Here is a 23,984-nt window from a genome sequence, read left to right on the forward strand (position 1 = left end):
ACACACACACATCTAAAACAAAAGAGAACCTGGTCCCTCTGGGTTTTTTTTTTAAACAGAGGTCTCTCTCTGTCACCCAGGCTGGAGTGCAGTGGCATGATCTTGGCTCACTGCAACCTCCACCTCCCAGGTTCAAGCAATTCTCCTGCCTCAGCCTCCTGAGTAGCCAGGATTATAGGCGCCTTCCACCAAGCTTATTTTTGCATTTTTAGTAGTGACGGGCTTTCACCATGTTGGCCAGGGTGGTCTTGATCTCCTGACCTCCAGCCTCGGCCTCCCAAAGTGCTGGGATTACAGCCGTGAGCCACCGCACCCAGCCCAGGGTTGTCCCTTTTTTAAGCCTCATTTTTGGTGTAAGCCCCACTGGTGCACCATACCCGTGTCCCCTGGCCTCAGTTTCCCCTCTTTAAAATGAGTGTTCAACCTAGAAGATCTCCAGGCTCCCTTTGGCCCCGCGCTCCAGTCCAGCCTCCCCAAAACCCCACTTTCTGTGATGTGAGTGACACATGTGAGTTAGCCACTGGAAAGAATGCATTGCCCTTGACAACCATTCTCCTCCCTGGCTTCTCCCCTTGAGGGACAGAGAGAAATGTCCCATTAATCACCCTGGCCTCTCCCTCCCTCCCCCTGCCCCCACCTTTCATTCCTCAGGGGAGGGGGCCCAACATCCCCAAGAAGGTGTCATGGCAGCTCCGCCCTCCCACTCCTGTGCCTGGAGCCTGGTCTTAGCCCTGATTCCATGGTGATGGCCAAGCAAAGACTCTATTTGCATAATAAAATTAGGGTGGGGTGGCCAGCTTCTTCAAACGCTGTGTAAAGGTCACACCTGGTCCCACTGATCTTTGGGCCCTGTGTAAATCAGACAATCACTTCCTCAAGCCAGTCTGTTAAATCTGGTGCTCTTCACTGCTGGCCGGAAGTCCTACTCAGGTACCCCTCTCTCTTGGCAACAGCTGTTCTCCTTTCTCTTTCTTTTGCCTGTTAAACCTCTGCTCCTAACCCCACTTTTTGTATGTCTGCATACTCTTTTCCTTGGCGTGACACGCTGAACCTCAGGTATTTACCCCAGACAACGACACCACTTCGAAAGTATCCTGTCAAATCCTGGGACAGGTCATGCCCTTCCTCTGCTCTAACTCTGCCATGACTCCCCACGCCTTGGTCAAAGCCACAATCCTAACAATAACCTGCATGGCCCCATGCCATCTGCACCACCCCTTAACCTCAATGACCATCTCCTACCCACTTCTCATGTTCCCTAATGAAATCCCAACCACACTGATCCCAGCAAACCCACCACCAGCAAGGTGTTCCCTCCTCAGAGCTCATGGTAGATTGTTCTAGGACAGACATGGACAATTCCACCCATCCTCTTGTGCACACAGCCCCTCTCATCAACAGTGGTGTCCTCCTCTACTCGCTTTGCCCCTGGGCTGGCCTGTGGCTTGCTCTGGCCATAGAATGCCACTGCAGTGATGACATAGACTGTCAAGCCTAGCCCTCAGAGGGCTGGCAACTTCAATTTTTGCCCTTTTGGGATACTTGCTGCCAAGGAAACAAGCTTAGCCTGGACCACTGAATGATGAGAAACTCATGGAGAGAGAGAGAGAGAGAGAGAGAAAGTGAGAGAGAAAGAGACAGAGAGGAAAGACAGAGAGGAAAGAGAGACAGGAGAGAGAGGAGAGAGATGGGAGAGAAAGAGACAGGAGAGAGGGAGAGAAAGAGAGAGAGAGAGAGATCCAGCTAGTTCTTGGCTGTTCCATCCATCCCAAACATGCGAGTGAAGCCCAGCTCCCCGTTGCCTGTAGTTGCATGAGTAGCCCCAACTGATGCCGATCCTGATGCTGTGCTGAGCTGAAGAACCATCCAGCTGAGCCCAGCCCACCTACAGAATCTTGAGAGAGAAAATACAATTGCTTTATGCTTTAAGCCTCAGAGTTTTTGAGGCATTTGTTATGCAGCAAGAGACAATGCAACTGGGGCATTTGACCCTGCTGAGCTCTCTGTGCACGGAGCCCTTCCTCAGGTAGTTTTATGGTTTTCCCTCTCCAGGTTCATTTGGGTCCATTCATATGTCACCTCGGCAAGGTGCCATGATCTCCCTGCCTAAAACATCCCCGCCTTCCGTAACAATCACTTCCAAAGCCTACTTTTGTTTCCTTTTTTCTTTTTCTTTTTCAGAGACAGAGTCTTGGCTGGGCGTGGTGGCTCACGCCTGTAATCCAAGCATTTTGGAGGCCAAGGCAGGTGGATCACCTGAGCTCGGGAGTTCAAGACCAGCCTGACCAACATGGTGAAACCCTGTCTTTATGTGTAAAATTTTTTATTTAAAAAAAAAAAAAAGACAGAGTCTTGCCTGTCCCCTAGGTTAGAGTGCAGTGGCACAATCCTAGCTCACTAAAGCCTTTACCTCTCAGTCTCAAGCAATCCTCCCACCTCAGCCTCCCAAGTAGCTGGGACAACAGGTGTGCACCACTACGCCTGGCTAAGTTTTAAATTTTTGTTAGAGACAGAGGTCTCATGATGTTGGCCAGGCTGGTCTTGAACTCCTGGGCTCAAGTGATCCTCCTGCCTCAGCCTCCTAAAGCACTGGAATTATAAGCGGAGCCACTGTGCCTGGCCCCTGTATTTCTTTCTTTCTTTCTTTTTTTTTTTTTTTTTTGAGACGGAGTCTTGCTCTGTAGCCCAGGCTAGAGTGAAGTGGCACCATCTTGGCTCACTGCAACCTCCACCTCTCGGGTCCTGGTTCAAGTAATTCTCCTGCCTCAGCCTGCAGAGTAGCTGGGATTACGGGCACAAGCCACCATGCCCAGCTAATTTTTGTATTTTTAGTAGAGACAGTGTTTCACCATGTTGGCCAGGCTGGTCTTGAACTCCTGACCTTGCAATCTGCCTGCCTCGGCCTCCCAAAGTGCTGGGATTACAGGCATGGGCCACCGCCCTTCCACCCAGGACGTCAGCTCCACTAAAGCAGGACTTGGTTTTTGTTTTCCATTGTACCTGGCACAGCAGGGGCCGGATGGCAATCTCTCGAAAGCACGGATCAAATCCCCACACTTTTTCCAACCCCCACATTCCCTCTGTTCAGCTGTTTGCCCACAACCCAAGCCCACACGTGTCTTGGCACATAGTAGAATCTCAATAAACATTGTGAGATCTCACTTGCAGGAAGCATTCCCCTACTAAAAGAAAGAGCTGGTGAGCGAGGTGGCTCACATCTGTAATCCCAGCACTTTGGGAGGTCAATCAAGGTGGATGGATTATCTGAGGTCAAGAGTTTGAGATCAGCCTGGCCAACATGGTGAAACCCATCTCTATTAAAAATACAAAAAACAATGGCTGGACACAGTGGCTCACGCACTTTGGGAGGCTGAGGTGGGCGGATCACCTGGTGGTCAGGAGTTCCAGACCAGCTTGGCTAAAGTGGTGAAACCCGTCTCTACTAAGAATAAAACAATTAGCCAGGCATGGTGGCAGGTGTGCCTGTAGCCCCAGCTACTCAGGAGGTTGAGGCAGGAGAATCACTTGAACCTGGGAGACAGAGGTTGTAGTGAGCCGAGATCATGCCGTTGCACTCCAGCCTGGGCAACAAGAATGAAACTCCGTGTCAAAAAATAAATCAATAAAAATGAAATAACAAAAATAATAATAAAGAAAAAGGGCCGGGTACAGTGGCTCATGCCTGTAATCCTGGCACTTCCAGAGGCCGAGGCAGGCCAATCACTTGAGGCCAGGAGTTCGAGACCAGCCTGGCCAACATGGCGAAACCCTGTCTCTATGAAAAATACAAAAAATGAACAAAGTGTAGTGGTGCATGCCTGTAATCCCAGCTGCTCAGGAGGCTGAGGCATGACAGTCACTTGAACCCAGGAGTCAGAGGTTGCAGTGAGCCAAGATTGTGCCCTGCACTACAGCCTTGGTGACAGAGAGAGACTTTGTTTCAGAAAAACAAAAAAGAGTCAGAGCCAGGATGCGGTGGATGAAGCGTGGGGCCTTTTCCTCTTGATATTATCACAGACAGATCTCCATCAGTGTCTGGGGAGAGGCCTGAGGCCGAGCTGGTGGAGGAGCAGGGACTGAGTCACCTGCATTTTTCCTCACTGCCCAGAGTCCTGGGCGCAGACCTGGGGTCTGTCTCTGCTAGGGGTGGGTGAGGCAGAAATCACCTCCCTCTGTTCCTCCTTGATGAATGGGTATAATGGTTATTTGTTTAAAGACCGGGGCTGGGTGGGCCTCTGAGAGCCTTTCTAGCCGATTGCCTTTTGGGAGAGGGCAGGTGGGAGCCCCACCCTGCCTCATGAGTCACCCCAAAGGTGCATAGGCAGGCAGGTGCTGCGGCATCAGCTATTCCCCAGAGCCTGGCGTAGCCATCCCTCTGGCCCCTCTGGGCACCTGGAGCCCACTCCCTCACCCTGGTACTCACTGGAGCTGGGGACATCTACACCAGGAAGATGGGACACAGCATGGAAGCTGGCCTCTGTCCAGGAGCCGTGACAGTCTGGTCCTGATGCTATAATACGAATGTCACCCGGGGCTACTTGGCCAGACACCGAGAGCAGGGAGATGTCCCTGTTATCTGTCAAAAATAATTGTCAGGGCTGAGCACAGTGGCTCATGCCTGTAATCTCAGCACTTTGGGAGGTCAGGGCAGGAGGGCCGCTTGAGGCCAGGAGTTTGAGACCAGCCTGGTCAACATAGTGAGTACCCCATCTCTAGAAAAAATTTAAAAATTGGCCGGGCGTGATGGCTCATGCCTGTAATCCCAGCACTTTGGGAGGCTGAGGCCAGTGGATCATTCGAGGTCAGGAGAAACCCCGTCTCTACTAAAAATATAAAAATAAGCCAGGTGTGGTGGCGGGCACCTGTAATCCTAGCTACTCGGGAGGCTGAGGCAGGAGAATCGCTTGAACCCGGGAGGTGGAGGTTGTAGTGAGCCGAGATCGTGCCACTGCACTCCAGCCTGGGCAATAAGAGTGAAACTCCACCTCAAAAAAAAAAAAAGAAAACATTTAAAAATTAGATGGGCGTGGTTGCATGTGCCTGTACTCCCAGCTACTCAGGAGGCTGAGGCAGGAGGATGACTTGGGTCTGGGAGTTTGAGGCTGCAGTGAGCTCTGATTACACCACTGCGCTCCAGCCAGAGTGACACAGCAAGACTTTGCCTCAAAAAAAAAAAATTATTGGACACAACTATTGTGCCAGACCCCTAGGCCAGCAGCGGGGAGTCAGTGGGAGAACTAACAGGTAAGCAGACCCAGTCCCTGTAACTCCTCAGGGAGTTACAGTTTAATGGAGAAAAGAGGCATTCAACAAAGAAGGACACAGCCGACTAGGGAGGCTCGACAGGGATCATTGGAACTGTGACAGAACAAAGCAGATTATAAAAATACAGGGATTGGCTGGGCACGGTGGCTCACGCCTGTAATCCCAGCACTTTGGGAAGCTGAGGTGGGCGGATCACCTGAGGTCAGGAGTTCAGGACCAGCCTAGTCAACATGGTGAAACCCTGTCTCTACTAAAAATACAAAAGTTAGCTGGGCAAGGTGGCACACGCCTGTATCCCAGCTACTCGGGAGGCTGAGACAGGAGAATCGCTTGAACCCAGGAAACGGAGGTTGCAGTGAGCTGAGATCGTGCCACTGCACTCCAGGCTGGTGACAGAACGAGACTCCACCTCAAAAAAAAAAAAAAGGCCGGGTGCAGTGGCTCATGCCTGTAATCCAAGCACTTTGGAGGCCAAGGCGGGCAGATCACCTGAGGTCGGGAGTTCAAGACCAGCCTGACCAACATGGTGAAACCTCGTCTTAAAAAAAAAAAAGGAAAAGAGGGAGCCTTGCCTGGGTGCCAGGACCTGGGGTTGGTGCCCAGCCCTGCCGCTGACCTGCCCCGAGACTGCAGGAAGTGTCTCTCCCTGCTGGGCCCCAGTTTCTTCTCATCCATGTAATGAGATTAGTCATAACACCTGCGCTGCCCACATCTGAGGACCTGAGGAGAGGATGAGTCAATGAGCAAGAACGTGTTTTCAAAAAGGGGAAATAAGCTCTTCCCACATTCTGATGTCTGCTTTCAATTGCCTTTCAAAAGGGAGTGAGAGGGCCGGGAGCGGTGGCTCACGCCTATAATCCCCGCACTCACTTGAGCCCAGGAGTTTGAGACCAGCCTGGGCAACATAGCAAGACTCTGTCTCTACAAAAAGTTACAAAAATTAGCTGGACAGCCGGGCGCAGTGGCTCACAGCTGTAATCCCAGCACTTTGGGAGGCTGAGGCAGGTGGATCACATCAGGTCAGGAGTTCAAGAACAGCCTGGCCAACACGATGAAACCCCGTCTCTACTAAAAATACAAAAATTAATCAGGAGTGGTTGTGCACGCCTGCAATCCCAGCTACTCTAGAGGCTGAGGCAGGAGAATCGCTTGAACCCGGGAGGCGGAGGTTGCTGTGAACTGAGATTGTGACACTGTACTCCAGTCTAGGAAACAAAGTGAGACTCTGTCTCAAAACAAACAAACAAACAAAAAAGTAGCTGCGCATGGTGCCTCATGCCTGCGGTCCCAGCTATTAGGGAGGCTGAGGTGGGAGGATCGCTTGAGCCTGGGAGGTCAAGGCTGCAAGGTGCTGTGATCACACCACTGCACTCCAGCCTGGGCAACAGAGTGAGACCCTGTCTCAGAAAATAATAATAATAAGAAGTATGTAAGTAAAAGGGACTCCGGGGAGCTTCCTTGACCGGCATTCTCTATGAACCCAAAATAGACACACCATCTATGTCTTTTTTTCTGGTTTTTGAGACAGAGTCTCGCTCTGTCACCCAGGCTGGAGGGTGGTGGTGCCATCTTGGCTCACTGCAGCCTCAACCTCCCAGGCTCAAGCGGTCCTCCCACCTCAGGCCCTAAAGGAAGAGTCGCCAGGCTGGGGACTATTTGGACAAGGAGATCCATCAGGCAGCCAGCCGAAGCGGGATTGCCCCTGGGGACTGCCTCCTCCTGGACCTGGGGACTGCCTCCTCCTTCCTCAGCCCCTCCCTGCCGGTGCTCCTGGGGTAGGGTGGGGAGTCCAGGCTTGTCTTGCAACTGACTGTTCTCTTTGGACCCCTCCCTGGTGGTACCAGACTCACCGGGCCAGCAGATTCTGCCCCTAAACCTGTCCAACCAGTTGTTTGGGAGGAGGGGGTACCTGGGAGGGGCAATCGGGAGATGCCAGAAACAGCCTCCCCTAGCCCAGCACGGACTGCAGACAGGAGCCTCCGGGACTTTGGCACTGCAGACGGATGGACAGACAGATGGACAACAGCTGGAGGCTTGGCCCGGCCATGGGGCTCTCTGCGGGACAGTGCCAACTGCTCATGTCACTGTTGCTGCTACTGAGCCGTGTCCAGCCTGGGACGGGCATGGGTGAGTAAGGGTGGGGGTGGGCACGGGGGTACCCCCTGCATCTTAGGTTGCAGAACAGACCCCAGACCTCGCCTTGTTGCCAGATTCTCACACGTGGCTCACTGCCTCCTTCCCTGAGGAGAGGTTTAAATAAGCCCAGGAGAATGCGTGCCTGCAGGAAGCGCTGGCAAGTCCGGCCTGGGCAACATAGCAAGACCCCATTTCTAAAAAGGATTTTTGTTTTGAATTAGCTGGGTGTGATGGAATGCACCTGTAATCCCAGCAACTTGGGAGGCTGAGGCAGGAGGATGGCTTGAGCCCATGAGTGAGCTCTACCACTGCACTCCAGCCCGGGCCAAACAGCAAGACCCTGTCTCAAAAAGGAAAAGAAAGGAGAGAGGGAGGGAGGGAGGAAGGAAGGAAGGGAGAGAGAGAGAGAAAGAAAAAGAAAGAAAGAAAGAGAAAGAAAGAAAGGAAAGAAAGAAGAAAGAAAGAAAGAGAGAAGGAAGGAAGGAAGGGAGAGAGGCCGGGCATGGTGGCTCACGGGTGTAATCTCAGCAGTTTGGGACGCCGAGGCAGGTAGATCACAAGGTCAGCAGATCGAGACCATCCTGGTCAATATGGTGAAACCTCATTTCTACTAAAAATGCAAAAATTAGCTGGGTGAGGTGGGTGGAGCCTGTAATCCCAGCTACTCAGGAGGCTGAGGCAGGGGAATCTCTTGAACCCGGGAGGCGGAGGTTGCAATGAGCTGAGGTCACGCCACTGCACTCCAGCCTGGGCAGCAGGGTGAGACTCCATCAAAAACAAAAAGAAAGAAAGAAAGAAAGAGAGATAGAGAAAAGGAAAGAAAGACTGGACAGGCTGAGAGATAAAATCCTCCAATCTCTGCCCCCACCAATCTCTGCCTGCTCCACTTCTCTTTCCAAACATTAAGTGCCTACTGCATGCAGAGTGCCCTGGGCTTCAGAGCTAGGACTGAGAGCCCTTAAGAAGGAAGCATGACAGTCGCCCCCAAGGAAGACTCTAGCCTGAACCTTTAGAATTGAGTTGAATTCAACGGAAATGAATCGAATTGAACTGAACTGAACAGAACAGGGGCAGCTGCCGGAGTCGTGCATAGAAGCCCACTCCCCGCTCCTCCTGGACCATATTTGGGGCTGGGGAGAGGAGAGGGGCTCGGGTCCTGCTCTTGCCTAGGAGGCTGAGGGAGAAGCTGGGGAGGTGTGCGCTCTCCAGCCACCAAGGCTGGAGACAAGCCAAGTTGCCGATCCTGAGTCCCCTTTGGTGTACAGACCTGGGATGCTTGTCCTCGGCTCCCGCCCTTCCCTGGGGAGGGGCAGTGGGAGTCTGAGAGGGGGACCCGGTCCTGAAGGCGAAGATGCCTTAGGGCTGTGGCGGAGGCAGCAGAGAACCGGGTGTGGGGGTGAGGACATTCTAGACTCAGAACCAAGCTCTGGCTTCAAAGCCTCCGGACCCTCTGGGCAGTCTGTGTCCCACCCAGCCTGGGATCTCAGCCAAGGGGCCCTTCCCATGCCACCCTCCAACGCCTGCCAAGCCACGCATCCTCTCATCAAGCCACACAACCTAGATCGTGTGGGTAGAACTGGAGGGGTTTCAGATGGAGGTCACTGGGCATGTGAGGAGCAGAGTTCAGTCAGGTTCAGGCTGCCCCCAAATTCCAGTTGCATCCCAACATGGCCCAGCCCGGGAGAACTGTGCCCATCGCTGGGATGGGGCCTCCCAGGCTGCCATTGTCCTAGACCTCCCACAGTGCCCACCCCTAGGAGGGTCCTAAGAGAGGGGTCGGGGCTGTACTCAGACCTCCCACTCATGCCGATGGGACACAGAGTTGCCGGGGAAGCTTCCTGCTTCATGCTGGACCTGACCTCCCAGGAAGTGTCCCTAACCTGGGCTCCCAAGTTAAGTCTGGATCTGGGCCAGGGGAGACCAGAGCTGGTGGGGGCTTGGTTGCCCCATTGGGCCTCCTCTCTGCCCTCCCCTTCCAACTGCTCCAGAGCACATCCACTACGTGCCCCAGCTCTCAAAGGACACCCTGGCGGGGAGGCTCACCCAGTCCACCTTCACACTGGAGCAGCCTCTGGGCCAGTTCAACAGCCATAACATCTCGGACATGGACACCATCTGGCTGGTGGTGGCCCTCAGCAACGGTGGGTGCTGCTGGGGCCAGGCCTCGGTTCTTCCCTGTGAAATGGGCCTGAGAGCAGTAGCGGGCAGGTGTGTTGTGGGGAGAGGCAGCGGGCAGGTGCTGCAGGGGACGGGGCCGGGAGGGCTGTCAGGCCTGGTGTGGTGAGGGTGGGATCCTGCCTGTGTGCCCGGTCTGACCACGCTGCCACTCTTAGCCACCCAGAGCTTCACCGCCCCACAGACAAACCAGGACATCCCTGCTCCTGCCAGCTTCTCCCAGAGGGGCTACTATCTCACGATGGGAGCCAGCCGGGCACTGTACCAGGGCAGCCAGGCCAGCAGCCAACTCCGTGTCCTCCGTGTCGGCAATGATACCCACTGCCAGCCGACAAAACCTGGCTGCAACCATCCCCTGCCCGGCCCGGGCCCCTACAGGTGAGTAGCTCTGCCAGGCCCTGGCTGCTCCTGCTGGCACCGAAGCCAGAGCCTGGGGCAGCTCCTAGGAGGCTCTCTGGACCCCAGAGGTGCCTGGGTCCCCTGCTCCAGCGCAGCCAAAGGGAAGAGGAGGCAGCAGGCAGCGGCTGGGAAGACCTTCAGGAATTACGTGAATTCTGCTTCTTTTTTTTTTCTTTTTATGAGATGGAGTCTTGCTCTGTCACCCAGGCTGGAGTGCAGTGGCGTGATCTCAGCTCACTACAACCTCCACCTCCCAGGTTCAAGAGATATTCCAACCTGTCTCCTGAGTAGCTGGAATTACAGGCATGTGCCACCACACCCAGCTAATGTTTGTATTTTTAGTAGAGACAGGGTTTCACCATGTTGGCCAGGCTGGTCTCGAACTCCTGGCCTCAAGTGATCTGCCCGCCTCGGCCTCCCAAAGGGCTGGGATTATAGGTGTGAGCCACTGTGCCACTGGAAATGTCACACCGAGATTCGAACCCATTCTGCTGGGCTCTTTAGCCCCAGCCTCCGGCCCCCTCCCGAGACTCCAGGCACCAAGGCCTGCTGGTTTCAGGACCCGGGGGACCACCATGCCCAACGCTGGGTCTCCCATTCAGGGTGAAGTTCCTGGTGATGAATGAGAAAGGACCCGTGGCTGAGACCGACTGGTCCAACGCCACCCGCCTGCAGCAAGGTAGGGGCCCGTGGCTCGGGTCAAACGGTAGGGGCAGGGGCCGGGGGCCTAGGGGCCCCAGAGGACTGAGGATGGGCTGGGGGAACAGGTCAGCCCGCTACACAATCAGAGGCACCGCGGCCATCCTGCTATCAGCAGGCGCCCCTCCCCAGGCCTGGGCGGTGGTAGTGGAGGCCGGGGAGTGATTGGTCTGGATTCTGCCCAAGGGCCCCTTCCGGTCGGATAAAAATTTCTTTCCCCGCCCACCGGTGCCGCCCCCATCGCCGCCCTCAGCCCAGGAACTCCGGGCTGTCCGCGGTCCCCGGAGCCCGGGCACGGTGGTCATCATCGCCATCCTGTCTGTCCTGCTGGCACTCCTCCTCACGGCCCTCCTGGCTGTGCTCATCTACACCTGGTGAGTGGACCCGGCTCAGACCACCCAAGCCCCTTGGGAGGGGGCGGGGCGCTTGGCTATTAACCCCTTCCTCTCTAGCTCTTCCCCGCCCGCCTCTTGCCCACCTTCCAAGTGGGCACCGTGCACCCCCTGGTGACAGCATCTGGGATTGCAAGTGGGGGCGGCCTGCAGACGCCCCAGTGTGGCGTGGGAGACGCCCCAGGTGGAGGTGAATTGCTTTCAGGCCAAGCTCTGGGCATCGCCTCAAGACGTCATACAGGCAGGGTGCGTTGGCTCACACCTGTAATCCCAGCAGTTTGGGAGCCTGAGGCAGGCAGATCGCCTGAGGCCAGGAGTTCAAGACCAGCCTGGCCAACATGGTGAAACCCCCATCTCTACTAAAAATACAAAAAATTAGCTGACGTGGTGGTGGGCGCCTGTGATCACAGCTACTCAGGAGGCTGAGGCAGGAGAATGGCTTGAACCTGGGAGGCGGAGGTTGCAGTGAGCTGTTATACCACTGCACGCCAGCCTGGGCAACAGTGAGACTCCATCTGAAAAAAAGGAAAAAAAGGCGGAGGCTGGGAGAAATGGCTCACAGCTGTAATCCCAACAGTTTGGAAGGCCAAGTTGGGTGGATCACCTGAGGGCCAGAGTTCGAGACCAGCCTGGCCAACATGGTGAAACCCCGTCTCTACTAAAAATACAAAAATTAGCTGGGTGTGGTGGCACGCACCTGTAATCCCAGGTACTCGGGAAGGTGAGACAGGGGAATCAATTGAACCCGGGAGGCAGAGGTTGCACTGAGCTGAGATCACACCCCTGCACTCCAGCTTGGGGAACAAAAATGGAAACTTCATCTCAAAAAAAAAAAAAAAAATGGGTGCCTGAACCTGGGGCACAGAGGGTGTCCACAGGCTTCCTAGGGGAAAGAGGAGGCCTAGCTCTGGTGGGATTTGGGGAAAAGGGGGAGAAGGGTAACTCTAGGAAGAGGGTGGCAGAGAGGTGGGGAGGCATGGGGGCTTCTGGGGCAGGAGAGGGGCCCAGGTGCCCAGGTGAGGAACTGGGCTGTGTCCTGCAGCCTGTGGGAGCTGGTGGTGGGTTTTGATCAGGGGAGACAGGCAGATAATGTTTTTAATATTTTTTGAGACAGAGTTTCGTTCTTGTTACCCAAGCTGGAGTGCAATCACACGATCTCCACCCACCACAACCTCCGCCTCCTGGGTTCAAGCAACTCCCCTGCCTCAGCCTCCCGAGTAGCTGGGATTACAGGCGTGTGCCACTATGCCTGGATAATTTTTTATGTTTTTAGTATAAACCGGGTTTCACTATGTTGTCCAGGCTAGTCTCAAACTCTTGACCTCAGGTGATATTCCGGCCTCAGCCTCCCCAAGTGCTGGGATTACAGGCGTGAGCCACCATGCCTGTAATATTTGAGCGGGATCCTGGGGTGTGGAGGGTGGAGGGGGAGAGTGGTGGGGAGCAGGAGGGAGGAGCTACATTAGTGAGGTTTGGAGAAATTGCCTCGGTCCCTTTGGTTAATTCCACGCAGCCAGTGGAGCCTCAGTTTCCCCTATGCGATGGGTGGGAGCATGCTAGCCAATGGCTATGGAAGCTCGACCAGAGCCTTTCTTCACCATCCGTCATCTCTCCCTCTCTCCTCCCCTCCCAAGCTTCAACAGCTGCAGGAGCACGTCCCTATCAGGCCCAGAGAAGACAGAGAGTGTGAGAAGGTACACCACACACCTTACGTTCAGCACTCCGGCCGAGGGGTCTTCCTGAGGGGTTCCAGGGCAGCCCATGTGCCCCTCGCCTCCTCCCTGGCCCAGGCTGCAGAGCCTGGGCTGGGACAGGCCCTGACGCTTCTGGACCCTGAGAGAGATTAATTCTAGATGAGGGGCGGGGGTGGGTGTCCGAAGCCCAAAGCTTGCCCCAGTCTCTATCAGAAATAAATGTCCCCGATACCTCCCTGCCTGCCTGTGACATGGTACACCTGGGCAGTCTTTCTGGACTACTACCCCTGCTCCTCCTCCTTGGGGAGGTCCACAAGGGCATGTAGGACCCGGATGAGGCTCAGGATCCTAGGGCAGTTGTCACCTGGGGCAGGACAGGCCTCTGCCAGCCTCACTGTCCCTGATGATAAATCACGCGACATTTATCATCAGGATTCCCGCTCAGTGCTTGGACGCCAGGGGCTGGAGAGGTCCAAGGCTAGACGCTGCCCTCAAGATGCCCACTGCTGTGGGGGGAGGAGAGTGACTCTACCACATTCGAGGAGGAGAGGACACAGTTGTCAGGGAGATGGACTGTTGGAGCTTCAGAGGCAGCATCTTGGGGAGGGGTGGCTTTGAAGAAGGAGCAGGACACCTGGGCCAGGCGGACCTTGGGAGGGTACCAGGCAAGAGTGGCCACGTGTTGCTGATGGGCAGGTGGGGAGAGTGAGGGATGGAGGGGAGGCGGGGAGACACCCTGTGCCACGTGGAGGGGCCCCGTCCTCTGGGGCAAGAGGTCAGGGAGGAGGGTGCTGGCTGGGTTCCCAGGCACCTGCCCCTGGGAGGTGCAAATGGCCCTAATGGGGTTATTAGGTGGAGCAGAGGCATCCGGTTCCTGCTCGGAGGAAACGCTCCTTGAAGACACCAGGCTGGGAGAGGCAGGCAGGGGAGGGGGCAGACAGGCTGCCAACCTCTGTGAGATAAGCCCTGGCCTCTCCAGAACCTTTTCTTTTTTTTTTTTTTTTTGAGACAGAGTTTCGCTCTTGTTACCCAGGCTGGAGTGCAATGGCGCGATCTCGGCTCACCGCAACCTCCGCCTCCCGGGTTCAGGCAATTCTCCTGCCTCAGCCTCCTGAGTCGCTGGGATTACAGGCACACGCCACCATGCCCAGCTAATTTTTTGTATTTTTAGTAGAGACGGGGTTTCACCATGTTGACCAGGATGGTCTCGATCTCTTGACCTCGTGATCCACCCGCCTCGGCCTCCCACAGTGCTGGGATTACAGGCTTGAGCCACCGCGCCCGGCCCCAGAACCTTTTCACAGCAGCTATGAGTCCCGACCCTGGGGCTGGGTGACGACCCAAGACAGATCACTCACCCTCTCCGGGCCTCAGTTTCCCCTTACATAAAAAGCAATGGTTAAGCCAGGCACAGGTGGCTCATATCTGTAATCTTACTGCTTTGGGAGGCCGAGGTGGGGATTGCTTGAGGCCAGGAGTTCAAGTCCAGCCTGGGCAACATAGCAACACCCCATCTCTACAAAATATAATTACAGCCAGGCACAGTGGCACGTGCCCGTAGTCCCAGCTACTTGGGAGGCTGAAGGCTAGTGGATGGCTTGAGCCCAGGAGTTCTGGGCTGTAGTGCGCTATGCCAATCGGCTGTCCACACTAAGTTCGGCACCAGTATGGTGGCCTCCCGGGAGCGGGGGACCACCAGGTTGCCTAAGGAGTGGTGAACCGGCCTAGGTTGGACATGGAGCAGGTCAAAACTCACGTTCTGATCAGTAGTGGGATCGCGCCTGTGAATAGCCACTGCACTCCAGCCTGGGCAACATAGCAAGACCCCATCTCTAAAAAAAAAAAAAAAAATATATATATATATATATATATATATATACATACATACAAAAATTAAGGTCGGGCATGGTGGCTAACGCCAGGCACAGTGGCTCACACCTGTAATCCCAGCACTCTGGGAGGCAGAGGCGGGAGAATCTGAGGTCAGCAGTTCGAGACCAGCCTGGCCAACATGGTGAAACCCCGTCTCTACTAAAAATACAAAAATTAGCTAGGCGTGGTGGTATATGCCTGTAATCCCAGCTATTGGGGAGGCTGAGGCAGGAGAATCACTTGAACCCAGGAGACGAAGGTTGCAGTGAGCCAAGATCACGCCACTGCACTCCAGCCTGGGTGACAGAGTAAGACTCTGTCTCAAAACAAAACAAAACAAAAATGAGCCAGATGTGGTGGTGAGAACCTATAGACCCAGCCACTCTGGAGGCTGAGGTGGGAGGATTGCTTGAGCCCAAGAGTTGGAGGCTGCAGTGAGTTATGATTGCACCCCTGGACACCAGCCTGGGTGGCAGAGCAAGGCCTTGTGTCTAAAATTTTTTTTTTTTTTTGGTATTTTAGTAGAGACGGGGTTTCACCGTGTTGTCCAAGATGGTCTCTAACTACTGATCTCTTGATCCACCCGCCACAGCCTCCCAGAGTGCTGGGATTACAGGCGCAAGCCACTGAGGCCGGCCTAAAATGAAAAACTTTTTCAAGGGCAGGTTGAACTGGGTGAACTCTGAGACCCTGCATCTCACAAACCCTTGCCCACACCCTGTATGGGTCGGGCCCTAGCAGGAAACAGATGGCACGCTGTCTCATAGGGCAATTGAGAGCATTTACAAAGGTGTGGGCAGCGATAGGGAACAGACAGGAGAGGGTGAGCTGGAACTCGGCTCCGGTGGGGCCCTGAGCACCCCCGGATCTGATTGCTGATGGGAGGGAGGGAGGGATGGTTCCCGGACCAGCAGGTAGTAGCCGTGGGTGGGGGGCCCTGCAGGGGCCGGGACTGTAGGTGAAAGGAGGAAGCCACAAGAGGAAACAGGTCTCTGCTTTCCCGTCCCTGATCTCACGCCAGTGCCTCCCCTGGCCACACCTCACCAGAAGCAAGAGAGCGCACGGTCAGAGCGGTGCAGTCGCTGGAGACCAGCCTGCTGGGCCAGAGCCGCGCAGACAAGGCACAACGGATGTACAGAGGCACAGGCTGCTTTCATGCTGATCCAGTGGAATTAGATCATTCTTTTCCCCCCCCCCCTTTTTTAGAGATGGGGTCTTACTCTGTGGCCCAGGCTGGGGTATAGTGGCGCCTTCATAGCTCACTGCAGCCTTGAACTCCTGGGCTCAGGTGATCCTCCCACCTTGGCCTCCCAAAGTGCTGGGATTACAGGTGCATGCCACCACCCAGCTAATTTTTTTAATGTTTTGTAGAGATGGGATCTCTCGCTATGTTGCCCAGACTGGTCTGGAACTCCTGAGCTCAAGGGATGCTCCCACCTTGGCCTCCCAGAGTGCCGAAATTACAAACATAAGCCACCATGCCTGGCCTCCCTTCCTGCCCTGCTGGTCTCCAGATGGGAGAGAGGACCACTAAGTCCTGCCCAGACACAGGGCTGCCGAGGCTGGGGTTCGGGCTCAGGGTGTGCAGAGGGAACTCCACAGGGGCTGACCTGTGAGTCTCGGGGGACAGGGCAATTTTTTTTTTTTTTTTTTTGAGATGGAGTTTCGCTCTTGTTGCCCAGGCTGAAGTGCAATGGCTTGATCTCAGCTCACTGCAATCTCCGCCTCCCAGGTTCAAGTGATTCTCCTGCCTCAGCCTTCTGAGTAGCTGGGATTACGGGCATGCCCCACCACACCCAGCTAATTTTTTTGGTTTTGTTTTTTAGATGGAGTTTCACTCTGTCACCCAGGCTGGAGGGCAGTGGTGCAATCTCAGCTCACCACAACCCCCCCCTCCTGGGTTCAAGTAATTCTCCTGCCTCAGCCTCCTGAGTAGCTGGGATGACAGGAGCCCGCCACCACGCCCGGCTAATTTTGTATTTTTAGTAGAAATGGGGAGGTTTCTCCATGTTAGTCAGGCTGGTCTCGAACTCCTGACCTCAGGTGATCCCCCTGCCTTTGCCTCCCAAAGTGCTGGGATTACAGGCATGAGCTACTGAGCTTGGCTGAAATGGAGTCTTGCTCTGTTGCCCAGATTGGAATGCAGTGGCACGATCTCGGCTCACTGCAACCTCTGCCTCCCGGATTCAAGTGATTCTCATCTCTCAGCTTCCCAAGTAGCTAGGATTACAGGAGTACACCACATCACCCAGCTAATTTTTGTATTTTTATTAGAGAAGGCATTTCACCTTGTGGCCCAAGTTGGTCTCAAACTTCTGACCTCAAGTGATCCTCCTGCCTCGGCCTCCCAAAGTGCTAGGATTACAGGTGTGCACCACTGGACCCAGCAGGGACAGGGCAATTTTGCCAGCTGGAGAAGGAGTAGCCCCTGAATGTCCCCTTCATCACCTCCTGCCTTTTCCTTGAAAACACCTCCTCCCTGAAGCCCTCCTGGGTAGCCCTCCTACCCATATGCCTCAGGATGGGGAAGTGGGGAGTGTGGGGGTCCCCCTTGCTCCCCAGCCCCATTTGGAGTCATGTCCTATAGCTGAGCTCACAAGCCCTTCTCCACCCGTCCCTCCTGTGTCACAGCAATCGCTCACACCCTAAGCCTGCACCCATTCAGCCCCCTACCCCTGGGCACCAGCCTCCGAAGCTCCAATGGGGACTAACGACCCTCGTCCCTCCCCTCAGCTGCCTCTCATATGTCCTCGGCTCCCTGGCCATGTCTGACGGGACATCCGGGAGGCCCCTCATGCCGACAAGCTTCCCTGACAGCCAAGCCCAAAGCTGCCCCCAGCCCTAAACCTTGTCCCAGTTCCCTCATGCTCCCATCCCCAGGCCCAGGAGACCTCTCTCCCTGACATAGTCCCCCCTGGCCACACGCCACCCTGCTCTCTACAGCAGACACCAGCTGGCCACAAAGCCTTAAGCCACTTCCTTGGGTCCCATCCAATGCTGAGCCCAGAGCCCAATCTCAGGGGCTGGCGGGGAGCCCAGTACATGGCCTGTGGGAGTCTCTCAATGAAAACCCCAGCCATGCCAGGCTGGCTCCTCTGGGTTCTCTGGGGCCTGGAGGGAAAGGCCCTGGCCCCTTAAAGCCGCTGCCCATGGTCCCAGTGGAACAGAGAGGGATCCTGAGAGTCCTCTGGGAGGGAAAATGGCGGTGCCCCAGTCCTGGCTCCATTGCCTGACCCGCTTGGGCCTCAGCCTCCTTACCCACAAAAGAACAGACAAGAAGGGGCTGGGTGCGGTGGCTCATGCCTGTAATCCCAGCACACTGGGAGGCCGAGGCAGGTGGATCACAAGGTCAGGAGTTCAAGACCAGCCTGGGCAACATGGCAAAACGCCATGATATGAAAATTAGTCAGGCGTGGTAGTGCATGCCTGTAGTCCCCACTATTTAGGAGGCTGAGGCAGGAGAATCACTGGAACCCGGGAGGCAGAGATTGCAGTGAACTGAGATCGTACCAGTGCGCTCCAGCCTGGGCGACAGAGCCAGACTTTGTCTTAAAAAAAGTTAAAGAAAGGATGGACAACAGGCACCAGAAGCTCCTGTCCAGCTCTGGCCCTCCCTCAGGTCACTTAGTTCTTCCCTGTTCATTCATTCATTCATTCATTCATTCATTCATTCATTTACTCATTCATTCCCACACTCTGTAGTCACTGACTTCAGCTAGCCATGCTGGGTGCTAAGACATAGATTCCTGGCCATCAAGGCCAGTCCATCTCAGTGGCACCTAGACATGCACAGAGATGGCCAGGTAGTCCTTGAGGGACAGAGAGGCACACCCTGCCTCCCAATCCCATCTGGAGGCTGCGTGGAGGAGGGGCACAGGCATGGCTTTGATGGATGGTTAAAGGGCTGGGAGGGCATTGGGGGTGTTCCAGGGGGCAGGCACACAGCTGGAAGCTCTGCCAGAATCACCCACAGGGCGGCAAGGGCTGGAGGGTGACACTGACCCTCCCACAGACTGCAGGGTGTGGCCGCAGCAACCCACTCAGCAGCCCAACTCTGTTTTTTTTAGATGGAGTCTCACTCTTGTTGCCCAGGCTGGAGTGCAGTGTGCAATCTTGGCTCACTGCAACCTCCACCTCCCGGGTTCAAGCAATTCTCCTGCCTCAGGCTCCCGAGTAGCTGGGATCACAGGCATCCACCAGCATGCTCAGCTAATTTTTTGTATTTTTAGTAGAGACGGGGTTTCACCATGTTAGCCAGGCTGGTCTCAAACTCCTGACCCTGTGATCCACCCACCTCGGCCTCGAAAAGTGCTGAGATTATGGGCATGAGCCACTGCACCCCATCAAGTAGCCCAGCTCTTAAGGGGACAGCCTGGGAAAACAGACTTGGGGACAATAATCTTGAGCCATGAAATGATATCCAATGCCCCCTGTGCCGCCTGACATCAGCCTGATAAATGGACAAACAGACGGGAAGCAGGGGACTTGTGTGTCCCTCTCTGTTTTTCTGTCTTTCTCCATGCGCCTTCTCCTGTATCTCTCACTCTGTCTCTTGTCCTTGTTTTTAACTCTGACCCACCACGGGAACTTGGCTCACTTCCTAGGGGGAAGCTGTCTGGACTGGCCCATAGATGGGCACCACCGTTTCCCCATAAACACAAGATAAAATCAGAAATCTGGCTTCAGTTCCAGGGCTGGGCTCGGTGAGGAAGGGGCAAAGAAAAGCAGGAATGAGAGTGGGGAAAGAACAGGGACCGGCGCGGTGGCTCACGTCTGTAATCGCAGCCCTTTGGGAGGCCGAGGCGGGAGGATCGCTTGAGCCAAGAGTTCAAGAGCAGCCTGGGCAACAGAGCAAGACCCCATCTCTAAAAAAAAAATTTAAAAATTAGCTGGGCATCGTGTGGGCATATGTGGTCCCAGCTACCCGGGAGGCTGAGGTGGGAGGATCGATTGAGCCCAGCAGGTCAAGGTTGCACTGAGCTATGATTGCGTCACTGCAGTCCAGCCTGGGCACACAGCAATACCCCAAGACCTTGTCAGAAAGAAAGAAAGCGAGAAGAAAGGAAGAGAGGAAAGAAAGGAAGGAAAGAAGGAAGGAAAAAGGAAGGAAGGAAAGAAAGAAAGAAAGAGACAGAAAGAAAAAAAGGAAGGAAGGAAGGAAGAAAAAAAGAAAAAAAGAAAGAGAGAAAGAGAGGAAGGAAGGAAGGAAGGAAGGAAGGAAGGAAGGAAGGAAGGAAGGAAGGAAGGAAAGAAGGAAGGAAGGAAGGAGAGGACTGGGCACAGCGGATCACGCCGGTAATCCCAGCACTTTGGGAGGCTGAGGCAAGGCAGGCGGATCATGAGGTCAAGAGATCGAGACCATCCTGGCCAACATGGTGATACCCTGTCTCTAAAAAAAAAGAAAGAAAGAAAAAGAAGAAGAGAGACAGGGAAGGAAGTAAGGAAGGAGAGAGAAAAAGAGAGGAATTAAGGAGAGAAGGAAGAAGGGAAAGAAGGAAGAAAGGGGAGGGGAGGGAGAAAAGAAAGGCAAAAGATCAAGTGGATCTCAGGAGACAGAAGCCATTCGCAGCCCATCCCCCAAAGCCGGCAGCTGCAGAGGGAGTCACCCCGGAACCCCTCCCCTGCTGGCTGTGCCCAACGCTGACTCCACGCCCCAGCCCTTCTTCCAGACACCCAGCTGTCCATTGCAGCAGGAGCCCAGGTGCCCCAAGGGGACCCCGGTTGGAAACCAGGCGACTTCCCACTCATCCACACAGTGTCTGGCCTCCCCTCTTTGACATGGGAGCTGGGGCTCTCCTGAAAATGTGGGTTTACCTGAGGGGCCTGAAGACTTGGGCAGTGGGGGCTCTGAAGCCTTGGGGAGGGAATCAGCTTGTTTAAGAGCCTGGGGCAGCAGATGGGTGGGGGGTACCCAGTCCAATCCCATCACATTAACCTTCCCGGGGGACATTTCCATTACAGGGTCACAAAAATGCAAGGGCTGGCTGGGCATGGTGGCTCACGCCTGTAATCCCAGCACTTTGGGAGGCCAAGGCGGGTGGATCCCCTGAGGTCAGGAGTTCAAGACCAGCCTGACTAATGTTGTGAAAACTTGTCTCTACTAAAAATACAAAATTAGCCAGGTGTGGTGGCACGCACCTGTGATCCCGGCTACTCGGGAGGCTCGGGTAGGAGAATTGCTGGAACCTGGGAGGCGGAGGTTGCAGTGAGCCGAGATTGCAACACTGCACTCCAGCCTGCGAGACAGAGGGACTCTGTCTCAAAAAAAAATAAATAAATCAAATACAGAATTAAGAGAAAGAATATCTCCTGACCACCCACGGCGCAGACTGTAATCTGTCTCTGCTGGGCTGAAGAGACTGAGGGAGACAGATGAGAAATGGGAACAGAGACCTGGAGACTCAGGTCCCCGCATGACACCCATGCCAGCCACCCCGGTCACTTCAGCCCAGCCCAGGGAGCCCCTGCCCAGCAAAGCCTCATGCACAGTAGCAGTGTTAAGATGGGGCCTTGGGCCGGGCACAGTGGCTCACACCTGTAATCCCTTTGGGAGGCAGTTTGAGAAGCTGAAGTGGGTGGATCACCCACCTCAGGTCAGGAGTTCGAAACCAGCCTGGCCAACATGGCGAAACACTGTCTCTACTAAAAAACAAAAATTAACCAGGCATGGTGGTGCATGCTGTAATCCCAGCTACTTGGGAGGCTGAGGCAGAGGAATTGCTTGAACTCGAGAGGCAGAGGGTGCAGTGAGCTGAGATCACACCACTGTACTCCAGCCTGGGTGACAGAGCAAGACTCTGTCTCAAGAAAAAGCATCACTGGTGGAGGGAAGTTCGGGGCGGCTGGCTCGGGAGGGCTGGGCTGGTGGGAAGGGAGTCAAGGACCCCTAGAAGCGAGGCAGGGGTGTCCAGCTCTCCCACCTCTGCTGGGTGAACCTGCAGAGCCTTCCTGGTGACGGAGCTGGCGCAGAGACCCTGCCTAGGACAGCAGCCCTGCCTGGGATCCCCACATCTCTGGCCCCAGCAGCCCTGGGGCCTCCCTTATCTTCCCCCACTCCTATCCAGGCTTCCTCAGCAGGAGATGAGGCAGGATATTTCCACTCCCTTTCTGGAAGGTTCAGAAGGTTAATGGGAGCTAAGCACGTAAGTCCATTTAGGGGAATGAACTTCTCGGAAGAGAGGAACCTGCGTCTGGGCTGAAGGCCAAGGGCGGGGTGGGCGATGGCCCCTCTGGTCACGGAGCCTGTCCACTGGCTGCCCCTCCAACCAGCCGCCGAGCCCCAGAGACTCCGTGAATGCCAGAGACTGACTGGAGACCTTCTCTGCCTTGGCAGGGTGAGAGACCCCCTTCTCTTCCCACCGTGGCCGGCTCCAGCCCGGGGCTGTCCAGGCAGTGAGGTCTCAGGGCCTGGGAAGTGGGTGGCCAGTGGGTCTTGGTTGTACTCAACTCACCCCCTTGGGTCTAAGGCTGGGGTGAATACAAGAGCCCACCTGGACCTGGAGGGACACCAGGCTTATACTAAGGTCCCAAGAAGTGAAAAGCTAGGCCGGGCGCGGTGGCTCAAGCCTGTAATCCCAGCACTTTGGGAGGCCAAGGCGGGTGGATCACGAGGTCAAGAGATCGAGACCATCCTAGTCAACATGGTGAAACCCCGTCTCTACTAAAAATACAAAAAATTAGCTGGGCATGGTGGCGCGTGCCTGTAATCCCAGCTACTCAGGAGGCTGAGGCAGGAGAATTGCCTGAACCCAGGAGGCGGAGGTTGCGGTGAGCCGAGATCGCGCCGTTGCACTCCAGCCTGGGTAACATGAGTGAAACTCCGGTTAAACTCCGTCTAAAAAAAAAAGAAGTGAAAAGCTTTCCCCGGCCCAAGCAGAGAAACTGGACCTTGAAGCCACATCCTCGGACTTAGTCCCCAAAGTGGGAGACATTTGCCTCCAGGCTGTTCTCTTCCCACCCCACCTTTCTGTGAGCCCCGGCTTCCCTGTCATCCGCCCCAAGCTGTGTGCTGGGCACTGGGGGCAGGAATAGCTTGACCACAGTCCCTGTCCTGTGGCAAAGGGGCCGGCCAGGCCACAGAGGGCCAGATCCCAAGCAGATAATCCCAAAGTGCCATGAGAGATGCTCCCAGGGCCTGGGCGTGATGGTTCATATCTGTAATCCCAGCACTTTGGGAGGCTGAGGCAGGTGGATCACTTGAGGTCAAGAGTTCGAGACCAGCCTGGCCAACAAAGTGAAACTCTGTCTCTACTAAATAAATAAATAAATACAAAAATTAGCTGGGCATGGTGGTGCACACCTGTAATCCCAGATACTCGGGAGGTTGAGGCAGGAGTATTGCTTAAATACAGGAGGTGGAGGCTGCAGTAAGCCAAGATTGCGCCACTGCACTCCAGTCTGGGCAATAGAGCAAGACTCCATCTCAAAAAGAAAAAAAAGAGAGAGAGAGAGAGAGAGAGAAAAGCTCTCAGCCTGCAGGAAAGGGCTCCCTCTTTGTTGGCACACACAGTGGACCCTTTAGCTGTTACAGGTGTGCCCTGGGCCCACCAGGATAGAAGCAGGGTCAGGAGGGCTGCCCTGCTCTGCAAAACAGAAGCTGAGGGATCCGAATTTTCTGTTGCTTCGTGAATAGAGGGAGGTGAGGGAGACACATGGCGGGTCCCCTGGGAAGGTGGTGGGGACACCTGTGAAATGTGTGGAGAGGCACAGTCAGAACCAGCCTGTTTAGAATTCAGTGTTCTACCCCTGCCCTAGACCCCAACAATTGGTATTTCCCCAAGAGAAATGAGCACTGAGCTTCCTGAAAGACATGGGCTTTGGGAGGCCGAGGTGGGTGGATCACTTGAGGTCAGGAGTTCGAGACCAGCCTGGCCAACATGTCAAAACCCCGTCTCTACTAAAAGTACAAAAAAGCCGGGCATGGTGGCGGGTGCCTGTAGTCCCAGCTACTCGGGAGGCTGAGGCAGGAGAATCACTTGAACTCAGGAGGTGGAGGTTGTAGTGAGCCGAGATCGTGCCACTGCACTCCAGCCTGGGCGACAGAGCAAGACTGCGTCTCAGAAAAAAAAAAAAAAAGACACGTGCAAGAACATTCAGACCAGCCTTTTTCATAACAGACCCACACAGGAAAAAACAGATGTTCATCCACAGGCAAGTGGAGAGGCCAGTTGTGGACCTTTGCCCACATCACAGAATGCTAATTGGCAACATGGTGGGTTCCACAGACAGGTCATTGGCAAAGAAGCCAGGCACAAGTGAATACACACAGTACGATTCCATTTATTTTATTATTATTATTATTATTATTATTTTTTTTTTTTTTTTTTTGGAGACGGAGTCTCGCTCTTGCTAC

At 54.9% G+C, this 23,984-nt stretch overlaps 1 protein-coding gene across 1 annotated transcript; it reads left to right on the top strand.

Annotated features, from left to right (window-relative positions):
* The first annotated feature begins 7,104 nt into the window (after positions 1–7,104).
* Positions 7,105–12,996, top strand: UPK3BL2 (uroplakin 3B like 2). Its single transcript, XM_032255051.1, has 6 exons — positions 7,105–7,392; positions 9,390–9,542; positions 9,735–9,954; positions 10,578–10,654; positions 10,928–11,048; positions 12,701–12,996. Exons 1-6 carry the CDS (start codon positions 7,269–7,271, stop codon positions 12,807–12,809), a joined length of 804 nt encoding a protein of 267 aa, XP_032110942.1. The 5' UTR covers positions 7,105–7,268; the 3' UTR covers positions 12,810–12,996.
* The last annotated feature ends 10,988 nt before the right edge of the window (positions 12,997–23,984 follow it).

The sequence above is a fragment of the Sapajus apella genome, unplaced genomic scaffold, assembly GCF_009761245.1.
Source record: "Sapajus apella isolate SASKATOON/1434 unplaced genomic scaffold, GSC_monkey_1.0 scaffold88, whole genome shotgun sequence".
Classification (NCBI taxonomy): Eukaryota; Metazoa; Chordata; class Mammalia; order Primates; family Cebidae; genus Sapajus; species Sapajus apella.

What these genes read in the sequence shown, in the direction of transcription:
- UPK3BL2 (XM_032255051.1), top strand. Translation starts at nt 7,269, where the DNA reads ATGGACAGACAGATGGACAACAGCTGGAGGCTTGGCCCGGCCATGGGG. An exon ending in GGTGGTGGCCCTCAGCAACG is followed by an intron (nt 9,543 to 9,734) that starts GTGGGTGCTGCT and finishes TGCCACTCTTAG; the next exon opens with CCACCCAGAGCTTCACCGCC. An exon ending in GCTGTGCTCATCTACACCTG is followed by an intron (nt 11,049 to 12,700) that starts GTGAGTGGACCC and finishes TCCCCTCCCAAG; the next exon opens with CTTCAACAGCTGCAGGAGCA.